The sequence below is a fragment of the Dendropsophus ebraccatus genome, chromosome 12, assembly GCF_027789765.1.
Source record: "Dendropsophus ebraccatus isolate aDenEbr1 chromosome 12, aDenEbr1.pat, whole genome shotgun sequence".
In the NCBI taxonomy this organism is placed as follows: domain Eukaryota; kingdom Metazoa; phylum Chordata; class Amphibia; order Anura; family Hylidae; genus Dendropsophus; species Dendropsophus ebraccatus.
The window spans coordinates 62,848,764-62,868,299 of NC_091465.1; the positions used below are offsets into that span (position 1 = coordinate 62,848,764).

Below are 19,536 nucleotides of genomic sequence, written 5' to 3' on the forward strand. Positions count from 1 at the left end.
AATATCTGGAATCTGTCAAAAGGCTTTTCATTCTTTGATGCCCTTATGCCCTGACATGGCATGAGCAGGGATGGCCTTTGTAAAACAACTCATTTAATCTACTTAAAATTTAAATTTTAGGTGTACCTGTATAAAAAAAAAAATACACACACACCTTTGACTTTTCACAGGGACAAGTTATGAACAGTTAGTGTCTAACTGCTGAGACCACCTTCACTTCCCCGCTGTGAAACATCTCCATCCAGCAGCCTCATAGGAGGGCCGCAATTTACAATGTAGCTGCCTGGATATTGTTGCGATTTGGAAAGTGAAGTGCGCCATTTCTGATTGTGGCCGTTCTTAGCAGTAGGAGCCAGATGGTTCGAATGTTCAAGGTATTTTGGACAACATTCACCGATGGGATCTGTATAGTTTTGCGATCTCTTAGGGCCCTATTCCACGGGACGATTATCGTTTGCATAACGATAAACGATCCAAATGACCACTATCGCGCAAGACCTGAAATCGTTCACCCATTTACATGGAACGATAATCGTTACTCTTGTCCTCGCTATTGCGTTCGTCACTACTGCGAACGACATCGCATTTAATGCAAACCATTTGCGAACGAGCAACGATAAAAATAGGTCCAGGTCTTATTAAACGATCAACGATTTCTCGTTCGGTCTTTAATCGTTAACTGCTATTTAAACAAACGATTATCGTTTAGATTCAAACGATTTAACGATAATCTGAATGATAATCGTCCCGTGGAATAGGGCCCTTAGAACAAGGGTGGACACGAGTCAGCTCGATGGTACCATGCATCACAGTTTCTAAATCATGAAGGTTAACACAAATCCAAAAAGAAGGGAAATAATTAGAGATGAGCGAATCTCGAGCATGCTCTAGTCGATCCGAACCCGAACTTTCGGCATTTGATTAGCGGTGGCTGCTGAAGTTGGATAAAGCCCTAAGGCTATGTGGAAATCATGGATATAGTCATTGGCTGTATCCATGTTTTCCAGACAACCTTACAGCTTTATCCAAGTTCAGCAGCCCTCGCTAATCAAATACCGAACGTTCGGGTTCGGATCGACTCGAACCCGAACCCGGTTCGCTCATCTCTAGAAATAATGTTAATATTAAATACAAGCCCATTAAATAATTGTATCCAGAATAATACAACTCACCATACATCTTGCCTTCATCGGATAAAATAATCTTGCGTCTCCCACATGGCGGGTATATGGCCAGTGCCTCCTGGAAGCTCTGTTCTATGTCCGGACTCCACACACCCTCTGCATCATTGTCTAGACTCTTTTCCATGGAATCTCCCAAGTCTCCTGTGCTCTCAGCTGGGCTGCCAGCCTCACTCCACCCGTTGGGGTCCATGTTTGGAATAGGAGGGAAAGGAGAGGCTCCTCCAAGCCTCACCTTGCTAAAGACGTCTCACCAAATGCTGCAAAACAAAGAGTTATATTAATATTTGACCCCATGACCACAAAAAATATCCCCATGGTGACTCTACCAAAATGTTCTGATTTAATCTAAACAGTTTTGTATTACTCAATAGAAAGCTTAAAAATATCTAAACAGTTTACATAAAAAGAATGATGACCTGTCCAACAATCTTTCTACTGCTTGGCACGTGGTGCCAACTCAATGTATTGGCAATGAAGAGACGCCAACAAAAAGTTCACAATGGAGGAAAATAAACAGGAACTAAGGATTATACAACAAAGACACAAGACTTACCCTTGGGCTACAATAATCATCATAGAAATACATAAGCTAGTGCCCATCAACATTTTACCATATGTACAAGCCAAATACAAAACAAAGTATTGTATCAATAGATGCCCATTGGTCTTAAAAGCATTCAGATGATATGGTGCATGTTGGGGGGCCCTTGAGAATTTTGTCAAAAGTGAGTGGTTTGGTTGTTTTTGTGGGTTATATGCTAATGTTTTTCTTAGAAACTAGTCACGTCAAGTGTACAACTTGAACAGATGTAGCCCCAAGTGGTTTCTCATACTCTGGATCAGTGTCAAACATGCCAGTACTTTTACACGGGCAGATATACTGTAAGTAATGGCCACTGGCTGATTTGGGAAGTCGATGAGCCGGTTACATTTTACAATACAATGAGTGTGAGGAATGATCATTCATGCGCTAATTGTACTAACCACTTGACATTGACAGCAATACATACCCCCTGTTAAGACAAAGGGATGCGTTGCCGACTAAAATTTCTTATGCCCATATAAAAGATGCAATTGACAATACATAAGATTTTTATAATTTGTTGTTTGGCGATCATTTGGGTGCTGTTGTCTTGTGAAAGGGTCCTTATACACGGCCTTAAACCAATTATCAGCCGAAGGACTAGCAACTAGAGATGAGCGAACCTCAAGCATGCTCGAGTCGATCCGAACCCGAACTTTTGGCATTTGATTAGCAGTGGCTGCTGAAGTTGGATAAAGCCCTAAGGCTATGTGGAAAACATGGATATAGTCATTGGCTGTATCCATGTTTTCCAGACAACCTTAGAGCTTTATCCAAGTTCAGCAGCCACGGCTAATCAAATGCCGAACGTTCGGGTTCGGATCGACTCTAACCCGAACCCGGTTCGCTCATCTCTACTAGCAACGCTTGTTGCCGATATTCAACCTTTGTAAATGGCACCTAAGAAACCCTTTACACCCAAGTGGACAACATATAGTTTTCTCAAGATTATCAGGCCTCAGAGGGAAGATATTAAGAGCTGCCAACACCCCACGATCTAACATAGTAGGTTCAGTCCATTATGCATCCTCCTTGGCCATCTTAGAGGTATCTGATATATCAGTATTTTGGCCATTGGATAGCACCAGTTACTCCAGGTAATATTGGACTTGTATACAAACTTCCCGATTGAGGATACGTAAGATGACAATATTGAGCTGCCTAGAAGTTCATTTACAGCAGGCTAATCTTGCCAGCCACCAACATTGTGATGTTAATTTTTAACCTGGATTTAAAAAGAAGCTCGGACTGTCTGACAACTTTGGTTAAAGAGTTTATTTAGCTTAACTGCTTTAAAACCAGGCTTGAATAATGTATTATAAGTAAACCTACTTTGCTAAAGTCCTTTGACATTCTAAGTTGCAATAAACTTTGAGATCTTTTCCTAAAAGTTGCCTTTAAAAAGTTGGGAAGAGTTGTTGATTGGTTTTTATCTAGGAATGAAATTAACTCCATTTCTTTTAGAACCGTGGCAAAGTTAAAAAATTCTAAAGAACAAATACAAAAAAAAATAATAATATCTATATGGAGGCATGTAATAAACTTCATATATGCATGAAGCCAGTCACAAAATCACATACACTTCAATTCCTTGATAGTTTATTTAACTGTGATGTATCATAATCCAGACTATGGATCTGTCAGCCATTTTATCCTATACACAGCGATTTTGGCAGCGACAGGCCTGACGTGACTAGAGATCCCTATGTTGCCCTGTATGAGGTCACACTGCAATTCAAGCAGTCACAGTCATGAATCTATTGGGTTATGGTCACTTGTATATTGCACAGTGACTCCCCAGCATGGCAATTTTTGATCACATTTTGACCCATTTTGCAGCCAAAATCACAGTGTAGGTCCAACATAAGGCAATGTTACCTAACCAGTCATTCAGAAAGCACACATCTGGTGGAAATGAAATAGTATTGTACACTAATAAAAATATGGATGGTTAAAAATGTCAGCCCCATGAGTCTTGTGTATAAAGTTACTATGTGTTATATATACTGTTTATGAAGATGGTTTGCAAGAAAGAAAAAAAAATAGCTAAACTGTTACTACTATATAACGTTAATATGATAATACCATATAAGCCATAGAAACCATTTCCCCCAAAAAAGAAGAAAATATAGCTTCTTAATTAAAAAAAAAAAAAAAAAAAAAAAAGATAGAGAGTAAACATGAAAATTTAGGACCTGTTGTATAAAAAGATGGGTTTTCCATAAGAAGCAAAAGGACAAACAGTCCATAATACAATGCATTGTGAAAGGGTTTTATAGCTGTTAAAGATATCCAATTCATTTCAATCCCATGAAAGTGTTAGGAGTCCATTGATATATGTACCTTTGTTACCTAAGTAAAGGAAGCTAATGCTTTATGGGATTTACCAGTGTTTGGACAGACCAGACCCCCTGGTGCTTGAATTAAAAAGGCCACAAATGGGATGAGCCCACCACTGACCAGCAGGACCACTGCGCAAACAGACCACACAGGTGACCAGCTCCAACATCTGGCGTGAACAGCTAAGGAGGCTCTGGTGAAGTATTCTCCATACATTGTATAATAATGCAATTGTTGTGCATTTACTGTACCTTTATGACCATCTTGCTGAGTGTGGATATTTAAGCGTGCAAAGAGGAATATTTTGAGCACACAGGTGAGACATTCTAAGCACACATGAAGAATTTCATCCGTGCGAGGGGATGAGTTCAACCTCTGTTAAACAGATCTGAAGGATCAAGTACTGTGAAAAGTGATCAAAGAATAGATCTTGTAGGGGTATATATAGAGGGTCCCAAAGCAGAGATCTAAAATGTTGCCCCTCTCAATTACAAGCGGCCCCAAAGTTTCAAAGTATCTGGGCAGCCTGAATTCTCTCTTACTGTAAAAAGTTTACTGGCATCTTTAGTTGTGGGCCCTTCTGCATAGGCCCTATAGAAGCTCCAGTAGCTTTTTCGGATATTCAGTCTGCAAAGTAGCTCTCTTCTTGAAAAGCTACTTTGATAACCAAACAGGACCCTGATCTGTATCAATGTAAAGAAAGCGATAACAGCTGTCTACACGAGTAAAGGCTCATTTATACAGAACAAATAGGGTCTTAAGCCTATGAAGACCTATTACACAGGCTGATCTAGAGAAGCAAGCGAGCTGCGACCTCAGCGTTTGCTTGCTCCTTGTTCCCTGCTCACTGTCCGTGCTATTACACGTGCCGAGAGCGACCGGGTAAGAGTTGGGGGGTTGGGCATAGGGAGCTGCTGGAGGGGCTATTGTTCTATTTTTTTTAAACATCTTGACAGACAAGGATCAAGGCTGATCATTGCCTTCAAACAGAAGCAATTATCGTCCGTAAGCGCTTCTCTCACTGGATGAGCTTGGTGGTCTACCTAAGAAAACGCATTACCCCCTAAGATATACAAACAAGAATTTCATTACACAGTGCTTCATTTTGCATAAAGAATTTCAAGCTTTTCTTTATATGACGTTTTTAAACTGATGTGGCTAATAGTAAGCCCATTAATGAGGCCATATGCATAACACAGGTGGGAGCAGTGATCCCATGGGGTACTTGCTAGAGTCAATAGTTTAAAAAGATTTAGTTACATTTCTGTACAAGCTCTTCAGATGAAGTGTAGAAACAGTGTACAGTCTATTGTTACTGTACTGTAGTTAGTTACAATGCCCCCAGCCATGTACTAATCGAGAATCCAGGCAAGGGGAGGGGGGGGGGAAAAAAGTTTAATCACCGCCGATGTCCTACACGCACAATACCACAGGACAAGCAGTCTTCTTCCTGTTGGTGGGCAGTTCTTGGAATACAAGGACAGATTGACCTCAGCCACATTGAGTGGGTCTGTCAGGCTGCCAGACTGCAGCAGGTGTGAAATGAGCCCATGTCATTGGAGCCGCTGGCAGGGCAGGGGCACAGCAACCCGTCTAACAGAGCTCAGATACAGTTTTAAGAGCTGTTAAAAGTGCTACTGATACCAAAGGAGTAAATTCATTTCATATATTAAAGCTTGAGTTAAAAAAATCCTTCAGAAATCTGAGTGTAGTCCACTTGGCCACCAATTAAAAAAGCATTTTTATTTAGTTCTGACATTAAGATTTAAGAGAGAGGCAAAGTTCACATCATGGACACCGGGTCAACTATTGCATCTTACAGCATATATCTTTTTTTTTTTTTTTAAGCAATGTGTGAACATGAAATACCATGAAGGCCACCACTGGTTGTTGTCTAGGAATGACCATCACAATTTCCCAGTAAGTCGATAGGCCGAATTCACAGAACAGTCTGGAAGCTCTTTGCTGGGATTGTGTAGTTCCTAATAGAATATATTTTGGGCCCCGTTTTGGTCCTGTTGAAAAATTTCTAAACTTTGGTTTTAGCCAAATGGCGGACGTCATTATAGAAGCATTGTTTTATACAAAATGGTGCTCCGACAAACAAACGGCTGATCATGGTGGTGCTAGGAGTCAGACCTTTCACAGTCTAATGCTGATGGCCTATCCGGATGATAGGCCTTCTACTTTGCAAGACTGGATATTCACAATTGACCTTCTGACCCACATATGTGTTGGCAAAAAGAGTTAGTGACACGTGTGGGTGGAAACTGGGCCCTTTGACTTTAATGGGCTAAATGTAAGTACTTGTGTTTGGGCCCGGGCACAAAAGTATGGCAAATCACATTTTTGGGTCCGAGGCCCAAACCTATATACTTTCAGAAAATAATCTAAACGTAGTCACTAGTTGACTGCATATGGGCTATTAAAGACAATGGGGTCCCTATCTCTCCACACACAAGTGTCGCCAGACAATTTAGAGATTTCGCCAACAAATATGTAGAACGCAAGGGTGAATCCTGATGGGATTTGTTACAATTGCTGTTGGTTCCTACGAACAGCAGAGATATTTGAGCTGGACCTCATGATCGCCTATAGTCCTTGGATACGTTACAGCATTATTTTGCTCAAACTCAGAAACTCAGAATTACTATATTAGGAGTAGTAGACAAAATTGTGTTGACTGTGAAAAAAAAAAATCTATACTGGAATTTTTGAGATTCTGTAGCATTATGTTACACAACCATCTCGGGGAGAATTCACTACTATGCACTCAAAAGAGAGACCTCTTAGGCTGTGGCAAAAACTACAACTCTAATAGTCATAGGCTGAGAGTTGTAGCTACACAACTACTGAAATTGCACATAGATATGATATATTACACCTCTAGGTTTGCATGGGTGAAGGGTGCTTGGGTCTGTCAGGGCATGTTGGGAGTTGTAGTTTTGCAACAGCTTTGGAACAATGCACTGAAGGCCTAGTCATTGAGCTTGACTGTTGACACTACAATAGACTGCCATAATCATGACTGTGGGAAAGAAGCCAACCATTTTCCCTACTAACTGAAAGAGAAAGCATTCAAAGGAGGTATGCAGAATAAATAGCTGGAATTCTGCAGGGGACAGGTAACTCGCACTGAGATCACTCTGACACCGCCATCCTGCAGGTTACCATACATGTATACACCAAAATAAAACCCTGAACTTCAGCCAAACCTCTAGGAATGAGGACAACGTCCAGGGCTTGTTTTCACACATCTGAAATTAAAGCGTTCCTCCTGTTGTCTAAACTGAGTGTAGGCAGGAACCATGTCGTGTGAACAAGTAGTTAGCAGAATAGAGTGCCGGCCTTCAAAGGAACTAGTGTTTTTAGGTTTCTCGTTTCTGTTCCACCAACTTAAAGCATTCAGCATGACAACTAGTACAATTCACACAAGAATAAATCATTAGGATTTCCTAGATGACCTCAAAATACGCCCCAGTTATGCCACATCCCGCTTCTTCTTCACCAAAGAATAAGCAACTTTGTTTTTGAACTAGGTAAAACCCTCCCTTTTATTATACTGGTAATCACACAACTTTCTTCAGCAACCAAGTAAGGTTAAGGCCCTATTACACTAAGTGATGATCGGCCGTATTTAGCCGTTACGGCAGATAATGGTCTTGTGTAATAGAAGACATGCACGATGTTGGCTGATCGTTGTCTTTCAACATGTTGAAATACCAACGATCACCATAGCAGCAATATGCTGTCGTCGTTCCGTGGAACAGGAGCGGTGGCAGCAGACCGCCACTATCTTCTTTGGGCTGCCCAGACGATCCAACGATCACCCGGGCAGCCCCCCTGCCTCTTACCCGCTCGCTGTTGACAGGTTGGCGCTGGCTTGCTCCCTCTCGTCGCCCTGTGTAATAGGGGCTTTACACTGTCTGTAAATTTCGCTCAATCAATGGTTTGTGCTGGCCGATAGCAAACTTATGTCTGCTCAAAGGGTGGTCCGTCATGCTGGATTTTTTTTGGATGACGATGTATAATAGTTACTGTGAAGGCCATATGTATTCGTGAACGAAAGCTTGAACCCAACAGTGTAAAAAGTAACAGAAAAGAAAATGCAAGTAGAAGTGGCAGAACAGAATGGTTTGGTTTTTGCCACACCTCTGTCTGCCCCCAGCTTTCCATCCCCCCCACTTCCACCCACACCATAGGCAGCCTGTCAAACAGCACTGACACGCCAGACCTCCTGCTCTCCAATCTTAGCTGCAGAACAGGTGGACTTGCCCAGGGCAGCTGCTCTACACAAGATCTGGAGATACAGGACGGAGATTACACTGAAGAGTGTACATCAAGGGCGAAGGGGAGGACGCTGAAAGCTGTAAACGGGGAATCGGCGTTTAAACAAACTTTCCCATTTAGCCTTTACTATTCTGATTTAAAAATGTGATAAGTGGATAATGTAAATGCAGCCTATAAATTTATAGCTCATATAAAGCAGAAATGAGCAGATAAAGGATATTGAGACCATTGCTGAGTTTGTGTCGTGAGCAACATTTCCATAGCTCACAAGCTCAGTTTCTATCGGCTCCATGTGGCCATAGACATGACTGATGATGAAGACTTGCATCATAGCATGTACGGCATGGCAGGGGCCCAGTGCTATCCTGTTAGATCACTTCTGATGCACCTGGAATGGAATGTGTCCAGTCCATCAGCTGCACATGATGCTACATCTGACTTACGTTTGGCATAGACACAAAGAATTCCCAGAATCAATCTTTAAAGTTTGGAGCCATTTTTCTAATTATCACGTTTGCAGTAGATATTTTGTTACGTTTAGCATGTATAATATGGAAGGGATTCTCAGTACAAGAAAATATAGAATTCCTATCATCTTCTCAGCGTTGCAAACTATTGGCACTACAATTGTTACGACAATGAGCAGTCAAAAAGAATTCTGCTCTTTAGAGCTTTAAAAAGGTTGTCTGACTAACAGCATTGTGGTCTGACCACTGGGATCCCTATGATGACGTGGATGGTGGTCCCTAAGTACCCCGCATGAATGGGAGCAATAGTGCACATGTATGACCACTGCTCTATTTATTGTCTATAGGACTGACAGCAGTAGTTGTACTCTGGTATCTCCATTGGATAGATCATACTTAAGGCCCTATTCCACAGAACGATTATCGGCCGTATTCGGGCCGATAATCGTCTTGTGGAATAGAAGGCAACAATCAGCAGACATTGTTCATGTCGGCTGATCGTTGCAGTCGTTTGTTTTTCAACATGTTGAAAAACTAACGACTGATACAGCAACGATCTGCTGCCACCGCTCCGTGGATGCTGTATGCTATAAGCCGCCCGGATGATCTAGCAATCACCCGGGAAGCTCCCCTGAAGCTCCCCCCGGCCCTCCCCAGACTCACCTGCTCGCTGCTGCCGCGTGGAATAGTGGCGGCAGTGAGTAAGGAACAAGGAGCAAACGAGCGCTCGTTTGCTCCTCAAGTCGGCCCGTGGAATAGGGGCTTTAGGGTCTATTTACACAGAAAGATTATCTGACAGTCTGACAGTGCTCTCTGCTGCCACCTCTGTTCATGTCAGGAACTGCCCAGAACAGTAGTAAATCTCCATAGAAAACATCTCCTGCTCTGGACATTTCCTGTCATGGACAGAGGTGGCAGCAGAGAGCACAGCGTCAGACTGGAAAGAATACGCCACTCCCTGCAGGACATACAGCAGCTGATAAATACTGGAAGACTTGAGATTTTTAAATAGAAGTGAATAACAAATCTATATAACTTTCTGATAGTTGATTAGGGAGAGGGGAAAAAAAAAACTACCTCTTGAAGTTTATAATCGATTTTGTTTTCCAGTTAAAAACACACACACACACACACACACACACACACCTCATGTTTCCGATACATATATGCATACATATTTCTTAAAATATAATAAAAATAATGAAGCAGCTCTGGATAGAAAAATCTGGGTAGTAAAAAAAAAAAATACAGATAAAAATAAGTGTGCAGCTCTCCAAAAGCTGCAATGGTGGCTATTGTGAAATTATATACAAAACAAGTAATCATGAAACAAAAGACAATAAAAAGAACAACAATTGGACAAGTGACCTAACGCAACTTAAAAGGTTACCATATATAAATTTCATGTTCTACCCGTTTCTGTATTTTATCATGGCTGTGACACCTTTAAGTCAAGAATTTATTTTGGCATATTATTTTACCTATAAAATTAGATTTTCCACTTTAAATTCAACAAATCTCAGATTTCAGCTCATCATATCCAAATCCCATAAAGCCATAAATGCCACTTGAACATTTAGTACTTATATTTTGTATTTTACATAGGCTGTACATGTGCATTGTTTTATAGTGGTGTTTTTTCTTAATCATTTTGAAGAAAAAAAATTGTCAAAAACTGGAAAGTGAGAATTTACACGTTTATTTTGTGGGAGGCCACAAGGACAAACATCCATTACATGGTATAAGGTAAAGGTAAGGGGCAAAGTATAAAAGGCTTTAAAAATCGAGCACAAAGATCATTTTTACTCGGTGTACAAAGAGATATAGTATAACCTACAGGAAGCCATAAAAAAGAAAACCAAGATAATTTTTCAGTAATATTATGTATTGCAGCACAGAAACAACAAGCTCTGCGCTGTACATTGTGCGGGCCCTGAGGTGTAAACTACAATGTGTAACTAGTCAGACAAGCAGATTTTCTGGCAGCACAGTAACTTGTACACAAAGAGGCAGCCAGTAACAAATCACAGACCAGGAAGGGTAGCGGGGCCGTGGAAAGATCTAGAAGCTCAGAGCCAGACCTTCCCTCTGTTTGTAACTTTTTTTCCCCTTTGCTCTCACTACTGGAGAGTTTGGAGAGGCAGGAAGTGGTTACCGATAGAAATCTCAGCTTCTCTCACAGCCAGGCACAACCATGGCTCAACTTTATTCACTAGAAGAAGGCTTCAGAAAACAATCACGTTTCCTGTTCTAATGAGAAGAGTGGATTCGCATGAGACGGAGATTTCGCAGCTTGCATTTACACACTAGAAATTTACTGTTCCATCTACAGCTAATACTAGAAGGTTTCTCTGCATCCATAGAGTCTGTAAAGTACAATCGCCATTGTTAGGCTTCTTTACTTTTTGATGTAGTAATACTTTAAAATCGCCATTTGGACTTTCATATGAATTTGCGCTCACCACTCCCAATGCCGACAATGGTACGCCCAACACATGGATCAGCCATCGGTCAAGAAAATAAGAGAAGAAATCCTAAACTCGTAGTCAATCATAAGGATGCGTTCACACTGAGTAAAACAGGCGGAATTCCGCGACAGAGTGTGTCAATAGGATGCCTTTTGCACCTCTGCTCAAAGAGTTGACGCGTCAATTCTTTAAGCGAAGAGCGGCGGGGCATCATAATGACAAAATGAGGCAAGCGGGATTCCGTCTGTTTTACTCAGTGTGAACATACCCTTAGACAAGTCTGGTTTACACAAATCCACATTAAAGTGATGAATATCAACTGCACTGTGTTTTTGGTCCTAATATAGACTGATAGACCAGTGAAGCAGATGCTCTGACCTTGTTGCCCTCTCATTTTAAAGGACTTCATGCATAGGACCATATTATACATCCATATAGTATGGATCGGTAATATGGCACCCTCTATTTCATACAAAAGGGACACAAGATTTAAGCCAAAAGCGTGACTGAATAAAATATTGATCTGCATTGTAAAGCACCAGGACCGTCTTAAGTAAACTCAACTGACTAGGTAAACTAAGGGCCCTTTTACAAAGAGCGAAAATTGGCCGAATCAGGCCGATTCGGACCATTATCACTCTGTGTGATAGAGACAACAATAAGCCGATGAAGAGGATCATTGGCTGATCGTGTCTTTTGGTCCTGACCTAAAATATCATCTGACCTACGTGTAATAGCGATGTACGGCCAACAGCTGATGACTGTGTAAACGGAAAAAAAAAAAAAAAACTGTATGCTCCCTGGTGTTCTGCCCTCTGCTGGCTTCAGAAGACTGGGGACCTTGGACAGGTAATATATACAGTTTATGGCAAAGGCTGCATGGACATCGCTTATAATGTCTGTGCAGCCCTTGGTAAACGATTATTGAGCCATGTCATAGGCTTGGTAAGCGAGTGCCGATCTAGCAGACCTGTGCTCTCTTACGGGAGGCATCGGGCCATCTAATCTATTCACCAGTGTGAAGCAACAGAGAGAACCAAAAAGTCTTAGATTAAACAACAATTTGTCATTGCTGCTCAATAGGCCCCAGTCACATCTTGTTTCTGTCCATTGCAGCATAGGAGCACAACAACGAAAAACAGCACCGTTGCCTAACATGCCGGACATATTGACTTCAATAGCGGTCTGGCAGGTTAGCATCATGATTTCCAGCATGTTGCCTGAAAAAAAAAAAAAAAATAGTTCTTATATGCTGCACTTTTTGATGGAATCTGCATTGGAAGTTCCGCATGTAGACAGTCTGGACACATTAGATTTAGATCACACGGGGTGTACGGGGGTGGGACAGACTGACTGTTCAGGAATGAAGGAATTGCCTGAGGACCTGTACAACTTTGTAGCCCCTTTGACCAACTCTAAAGGCTGTACATGAGCCGGAGCTATTATTCTTCAGCCGCACATCCCCTATTACACAGTACAACATGCACCCAATAAACAAGGATTGTAAATTATTTCAAAATCTTGTGATCGGCCAACAATCGACTGCTTGTGTATCATGTCTATAAATGTTAGTAATAGGCCAATGGGAGCAGATCTCTGGTGCCCAGGGGAGCAGTTCCCCCTGCAGGAAGCTGGAGTTATGGGCCATGAGCTGCCCACTTTACAGTGCCTGGATTCCGTATCACAAAGCATCCCTGATCTATGAGGTTTCAGAGAAATGTGCTCCAAGTCTGGGAAATTCTTCTCATCCGGGAGGTTGTTATAGAGAAGAGAATATCGGCCCCTGGTAAAGAACTCATTGAAGTTACAGAAAGGATGAAGTGTTGCCTGGAAACATGTCGTGTCACTTCCTAAGTGACTCAGTCATGGAGGGAGAACAATGAGAGGATGTGAGGAGATGTGCGCAGTGCACATGATCTGGAAGTCAGGACTTCACATTAAATCCACAATACACAAGAACATCAACCAGTTCACAGAAAATCAAGGAATATGATGGCAACAGTGATTTTCTAGGTTCCACCACCTTAGAAAGCCGATTGTCGACAGTTATTACCAATACCCTCCCAATACATATGGACACACAGCGTGGACTCAGCATGCATGCAAGCCAGGGATGGGGAACCTTCGGCTGTCCAGGCATGATGGGAATTGTAGTTTTGCAACAGCTGGACAGCCGAAGGTTCCCCATCCCTGATGTAAGCACTTTAAATGAGGAGAAGAATAAGCTACTGCAAGCCACCTCAGGTTGTGGTATATAAGACATAAGATCTGATATGTGGAAATCCAAATTACCTAGAGTCTAGACACACTCCTATGTATTAGCTGGTGGCCAGTCATTTGCCATCTTTAGAGAAGAGTGACAATCCCTTCATCTAGTTTTCCATCAGAAGGGTTCTCTTTCAGAGTGTGCACAAGAAGAATTGGGGGAAAGTTGAGATTCCAGGCCATCCTCTATCAATCGTGTATATTACGCAGTCTGCTGACAGACACCAGGGTGCTGTAAACAACATCCTGTGGGCTGCTGATAGCATACAATTCTATCAACTATCCTGCTAGACTTCTAGCATAGTACAGATGTTGTTTTACGTCCATGTTATAGCATAATAAAATATCAATTAGGGTCACCTACATTCAAGCCAAGAATTGTTATAAGGAACGCAAAATTACCTCCATATTATGCTTGTGTGAACCTGGCCTTATAAAGTAGTTTTTGAAGTCAATATCAGAAGTGGAATATAAAGTATAAAGGACAGATAATAATTCTCTTCTTCAAATTCACTGCTTGGTTTATGGCATGTAAGAAAAAATCCTCAAGGGAACAACGACTATAAAAAAAGAAATAAAAATCAATCAACATGACACCAAGGCTCATATTACACGGCTGCCCAATGTAAGCGCTGATCAGATAGTTCCTCATTTAAGCAGCCTATTACATGGCTCGACTATTGAGAAGGCAGGGACGCACAAACTATAATAGTTCATACAACTGTTCTATCATCTTCCATCTTCTGCACATCCTCTTTAATAGAGATGGGGAACCTGCGGCCCTCCAGCTGTTTCAAAAGTATGATTCCCATCATGCCTGGACACCCCTATAACACAGCAGTGTGTGCGACTGATGAATAAGGTTTTTTTTTGTCTTTTTTATAAACCTGCCAGTACAGTTCTCTCAGCCCATAAGCGTTTGCCGATTACACAGAGCAATATCGGCCAATAATCGTTGTGTGTAATAGAACCCTAAGGGCCCTATTACACGGGACGATTATAGTGCGAAAAATCGTTATATCGTTCGAATTTAAACGATAATCGTTCAGTGTAATTGCAGGCAACGATCAGAAAATTGTTTCGTTGATCAAAAATTTCGTTGATTTAAATCTGAACCTAAAATTATTGGTAATCGTTCACTGTAATTCCACATTTGTTCACTCAAGTTCCGCATTTGTTCACTAATTGTTCAGTGTAATTGCACATTGTTCATTGTTTTTCTGGGATCAGAAGGAATAAACGATCATAGTAACAATTGCAATAACGATCATAGTAACGAACGTAACTAACGACCATTGTTCTGTGTAATATGGTGAACGACATCAGGTTAACGATAAACAATCTAGTTTGCGATCGTTAAAATAATCGCTCCATGTAATAGGACCCTAACCCTATAGTGCTCCTGCCATATTTACCTAATTACAGAGAGATACAGAATCTAGCCATGTATCCTATTACAGGCAACATTGCTGTTCAGAAGTTTGGAAGAACTGAAAACAATCCCTGCAAGCAGCTAATACACAGTCCTAAAAAGTACATTCTACTGATAAAAATTACATTGCAGGCCGGTATCTAAACAGTCAGCCAGCCTGCAGCCAGGACAGAATGTGATTGTTATCTTACAGAATGACAGAAACCTAAACACCCCATACCTTCTGGGAGGGGCTGGCTGCACATCTGGACTTGCCCAGTCTTCCCGACCCCTGGAGGGCGAGTAGATGGGGGATGGAAATAGATGTTATCAGACTTGTGAAAAGATCCCCTTGGGACAGCAGGAGTATGATAAGACAGCCAGGGGTTTAACAAGGATGGTCTGGAGGCTTTGATGTTTACCAGAAAACAAGAAAAGTTTATTAAGAATGGAGAAAAAAAATAATTATATATATATCACATTTTTCTGAAGATTATAGGTCTAAGTTACAGTGTAACCTTGTGTTGCTTTAGAAGTAACCAGGCGACGCTGACACTTCCTGAAATAAGTTAACTGTGAATGCAAAGTCATAGCCATAGGTCTCCTTGTAAGGTTGGACATATAGGACTCGGGGATTGATCAGACCCAGTGTGGTGAAGAATTTTTTTTTCTAATATTGTAGCATAATACTAAGAAGAAAAAAAAATGACAATTCAGATAGACGTCAAAGTGAAAGACACATTTTTGTTCATTGTCAGTTTTATGCAACTATCAAAAAAGGTATGAAAGAGGCCCAAAGGTTATAGTCGCTATCTGGTGCCTAGGGGGAAATAGGAGCAATAGCCGGAGTGCTAAAAAACATCATGTGATAGTATTGGTGCCCATATACATTAAATGTAATCTACATTGTGTGTGGAGGTGTACTGACGCCCAATGGTGAATGGTAGGGAAAAGGATAGGGTTTGTTGGTTTTTTAAAAGGAGTCTGATTGATGTTTATTTTCCTGTCCTCATAGAAAACACACGCACACTCAGTTGAGTGTACATATGTATAAGAACGTTGAGAGGAGAAGCAATCACCCAACAGCTATTGCAGGTTAGGGCCCTTTTACACGGCCCGATATATAGTGCCACAAATGAGCGCCGATCATAGAGATTGCCCTCATCTGCAGAGACTTTACAAGGTTCAATCTATCGTGTGGCCAGGCTGCACAAAAGCTCGCAGGATCGTTTCAGCATCCTGTTAATGTTATCATAGTTGGCCACACAGCTGCCTAGTGATTTAAATGCTCGTACAAAAGAGATTATTAGATGACTATGATCAGTGAACTTCCTTAAAGAACGTGGAATAGTTGTGGGCCCCCACATCAGGATCCGATCACCGACTATAGGCTGTCAGGTGCTTTACTAAATAATTCCTGAAACTACATTATACCAGCAACACTGCCTTCCCATTGGATAGATTTTACTGGTTTCTACAAGCACACTGAAAGATCAATTACAAGTTCACATGTTTGACAACTCATAATAGTGGCCAATCCCTTATATGAGCCACTGCCAATCGAATCACTGAATTTACAAAAAAATAAATAATAAAAAAAAGTGGTGGTGGTGTCGGTGGTCTGTCAGGAAAGTAAAACTAAATAAAGGAAAACAAAAATAAAAAGAATCTAAAAAGTTTTCACCTGTTTCCTACTTGAACTGGCGGAGAAAGTTTCTGAAACAGTGTATATGAAAGAAGAATTTTACACAGCACAGTTCAAGTATCTGAATTTTCCGCCTTTTTTTCTGGAATGCTAAACATTTGGAATGTAACCAATTTCCTAAACAAGAAAGGATCCTCTGCCACAGAAAGCCAGCATTATGTCATATACTCGCAGACTAAAAAGGTCACTTGAAGAATGTAGCCATGTAAAAAGGCTGGAAATCACTGAGTGGAACTAAAAAGTTAAGTCTTCGCTCTGAGAGACCGAACGATGACAGCCCGTGGAGTCAGCCATTTTGTGGAGTGAGGTTGAGCGTGTGACAAAGAGCACACACAAAAACACAACATACACAAACGCTCAATGCATTCTGTTATTTGTCTACTATCTAAACTCAATGTAGTTCTTGTTTGGAGATCTAAGAGATCATAACTAAAAAAATGCTTTCTCCTTATACAGGCCATCACCCCTGTTTGCTATATAATTACCCCTTAGGGTCATATTAAATGGGATGACCATGGGTCGAGCTGGCTGATACTGCCCTGTGTCATAAGCCCAGCGATCAGCCTATAAACAAGCAAGTGCTGGCCATTAGGATTGCTTTAGTGTTGGTCAGCGGCACATCTCTAATGTAATAGAGGACATGGGGCCGACAAAGGCTGCATGAATGATCCACAGTAGTTAATGTAGCCCTCCTTGTACAATGTCAGAATCGTAGAACAGGTTCTGTAAACAAGCACAGATCTAGACATTGGCCCATTTAAAGGGCCCTTAGGGAGACATCTAGCTCAAGGTAGATGCATACTTCGGCCATGCACTTTTTAGGTATACGTAACGTAAGAGCAGTTTTGCGAGTTACCCCCCAACTTGCCTTCTGGAGCCATCTTGACCTTGTGGACATAAATTCATGTTTTCAGTAACATTTAAAAATAAAAAACAGAATATGTACAGTAAATATTATAGCACAGTTCCCCCTCCGGAGGCTCCTTTGATCTCACGACTTTCATCAACAGTTTTAGTCTTACCCTGAAGTCATGTTGTCTTCCCTCAGGCAACTCTATAGTACCTGCCCATCACAACAAGATTACCGCCCTCACCCCATCTTAACCCACGCAGGTTACAGACAACATGTCACCAGGGGGAAAGGTTTTTGTTTAATTAAACAGATCACTGGGAGGTTTGCTGAAAAAGCAGAATGGAAAGATATTCATTAGATGCCGGTAGGAATTTCTGGTGGGAAAAACAGAAGGGTACCCTAACCTTATACAGAGAAATGGGTCCTGCTGTGCACGTATCCCAATATGTAGGACATGCTGAGAAATGTAAAAAACAGAACAAAAAAAAAAAAAAAAAAAAACACAAATCAAGGAGTAGTTCAAGGTCCTCTGTAAATCAAGATACACAAAGAAGCCTACTGTACCTCACTCTACATGACCCATTTTGGGTTTTACAGCATCTGGTCAACCGCACGCCTAGACTCCCACAAAGTCTATACAATGACTAACAGGATCTATAAAATTCCATTAGATCTCCTCCACACATACTATACCATTTCATCAACTAGCTGTTCTGTTCAGACATCTGTAAGACCAACCCAACAATTCTATAGCTAGAGATGGGCGAAGTTGGCTTCCTTAAGGTTCATATGAAGCCTGATGACTGTCTTTTGAATCCCAGGTGAAAACATCCCAAGGACCGCCTGGAAAACATGGATACAGCCAAAGGCTGACAACTATGGACACTTTTTCAAGCCTGTCATTTGCCAATTAGGATAAAAAAAAACTGGACTGGTGACATTTCTCATCATTTCAGATTGATCAGAATATTTTGCCGGCTTAGATCTCTATTATCAGATGATAAAAAATTCTGACATCACTTTTCCAGTAGTTAGTGGTGTAATACTGCTTTGTTGCCTTAAGAGACATGTTACATTGTAATGGGAAGTGTTGCCAATCTTTGTGCCAAAAAGTTGTTATGTTAGTCGTGCACTAGTACAGACTGAAGCTGCAGGCTGTGCTGCATACACCACCTCCAAGCTCTTGTTTAGGGCGCTGCTAAGTAAACTGCTGAAAAGTTTTATTTTGTTTATTTCTATGTGCCGAGTAACCTCTGGTTCAGCCTGTAACCTATGGGGAGCTAAGCTCAGTTCAGTAGGACCATAGGGCAGGGAGGCATCAGGGTGTTGCAACCATGTGAAACAGGCCACAGCTTCCATGCAGCAAACCGTATTATAGTATGGCACCTAGTGGTTCATGGGGCCGTACTCTATGGAGAGACACACTGCATTGTTGGCTGCATTCTAGCAATACATTTTAGACAGCAGTCTGCTTTTATTTGGCCGAGAACTATTTCTTGAGATGCATGTGTGCATGTACTCTGAATTTCCAGAGGGTAGGCCTCTGCCAGACTCAGTACATTGAAATCCAACATGCCTAACTGTTCTTAAGGTCCCCATACACATTAGCCAATAGTGAGCTGAACCTGCTGTCTTCAGCAGGACCAACCAACTGTCTAATGTGTATGGAGGGCCTCCTGACACATTATGTCATGGGAGAGAAGGGTGGTCACGTTGGATTTCAAGTGCCCGACTTTTGTTCTCTGAGAGATAAGCCGCCACCAGAAGAGACTGGCATTGCTTATCCTTCCTCTGTCCATTAAGAAATAAAAGATCATCTGAGCTGAATGTGTATGTAGGGAACAATAAAGTTATCTGCATACTTCATAACAGTTGTTGGTAAGTATGCATATGGTGACACACTGTGGGCTTCTGGCCCAGGAATCCATGTGCTGCTGTACAGGCATGGTGGCCATGGCATCATAGTGTAC

The 19,536-nt window shown here is 41.5% G+C and overlaps 1 protein-coding gene across 6 annotated transcripts in view; it reads right to left on the reverse strand.

Moving 5' to 3' along the window:
• LOC138770156 (transcriptional enhancer factor TEF-1-like) overlaps positions 1-19,536 on the reverse strand; it is an 87,312-nt gene that overhangs the window by 32,934 nt on the left and 34,842 nt on the right. For all 6 annotated transcript variants that reach the window (XM_069949118.1, XM_069949121.1, XM_069949122.1 and 3 more), the window contains one exon: positions 1,173-1,441. In XM_069949118.1, coding sequence (XP_069805219.1) covers positions 1,173-1,374 — 202 coding nt within the window. In that variant the 5' untranslated portion in view covers positions 1,375-1,441. The remainder of the gene's footprint in view (positions 1-1,172; positions 1,442-19,536) is intronic.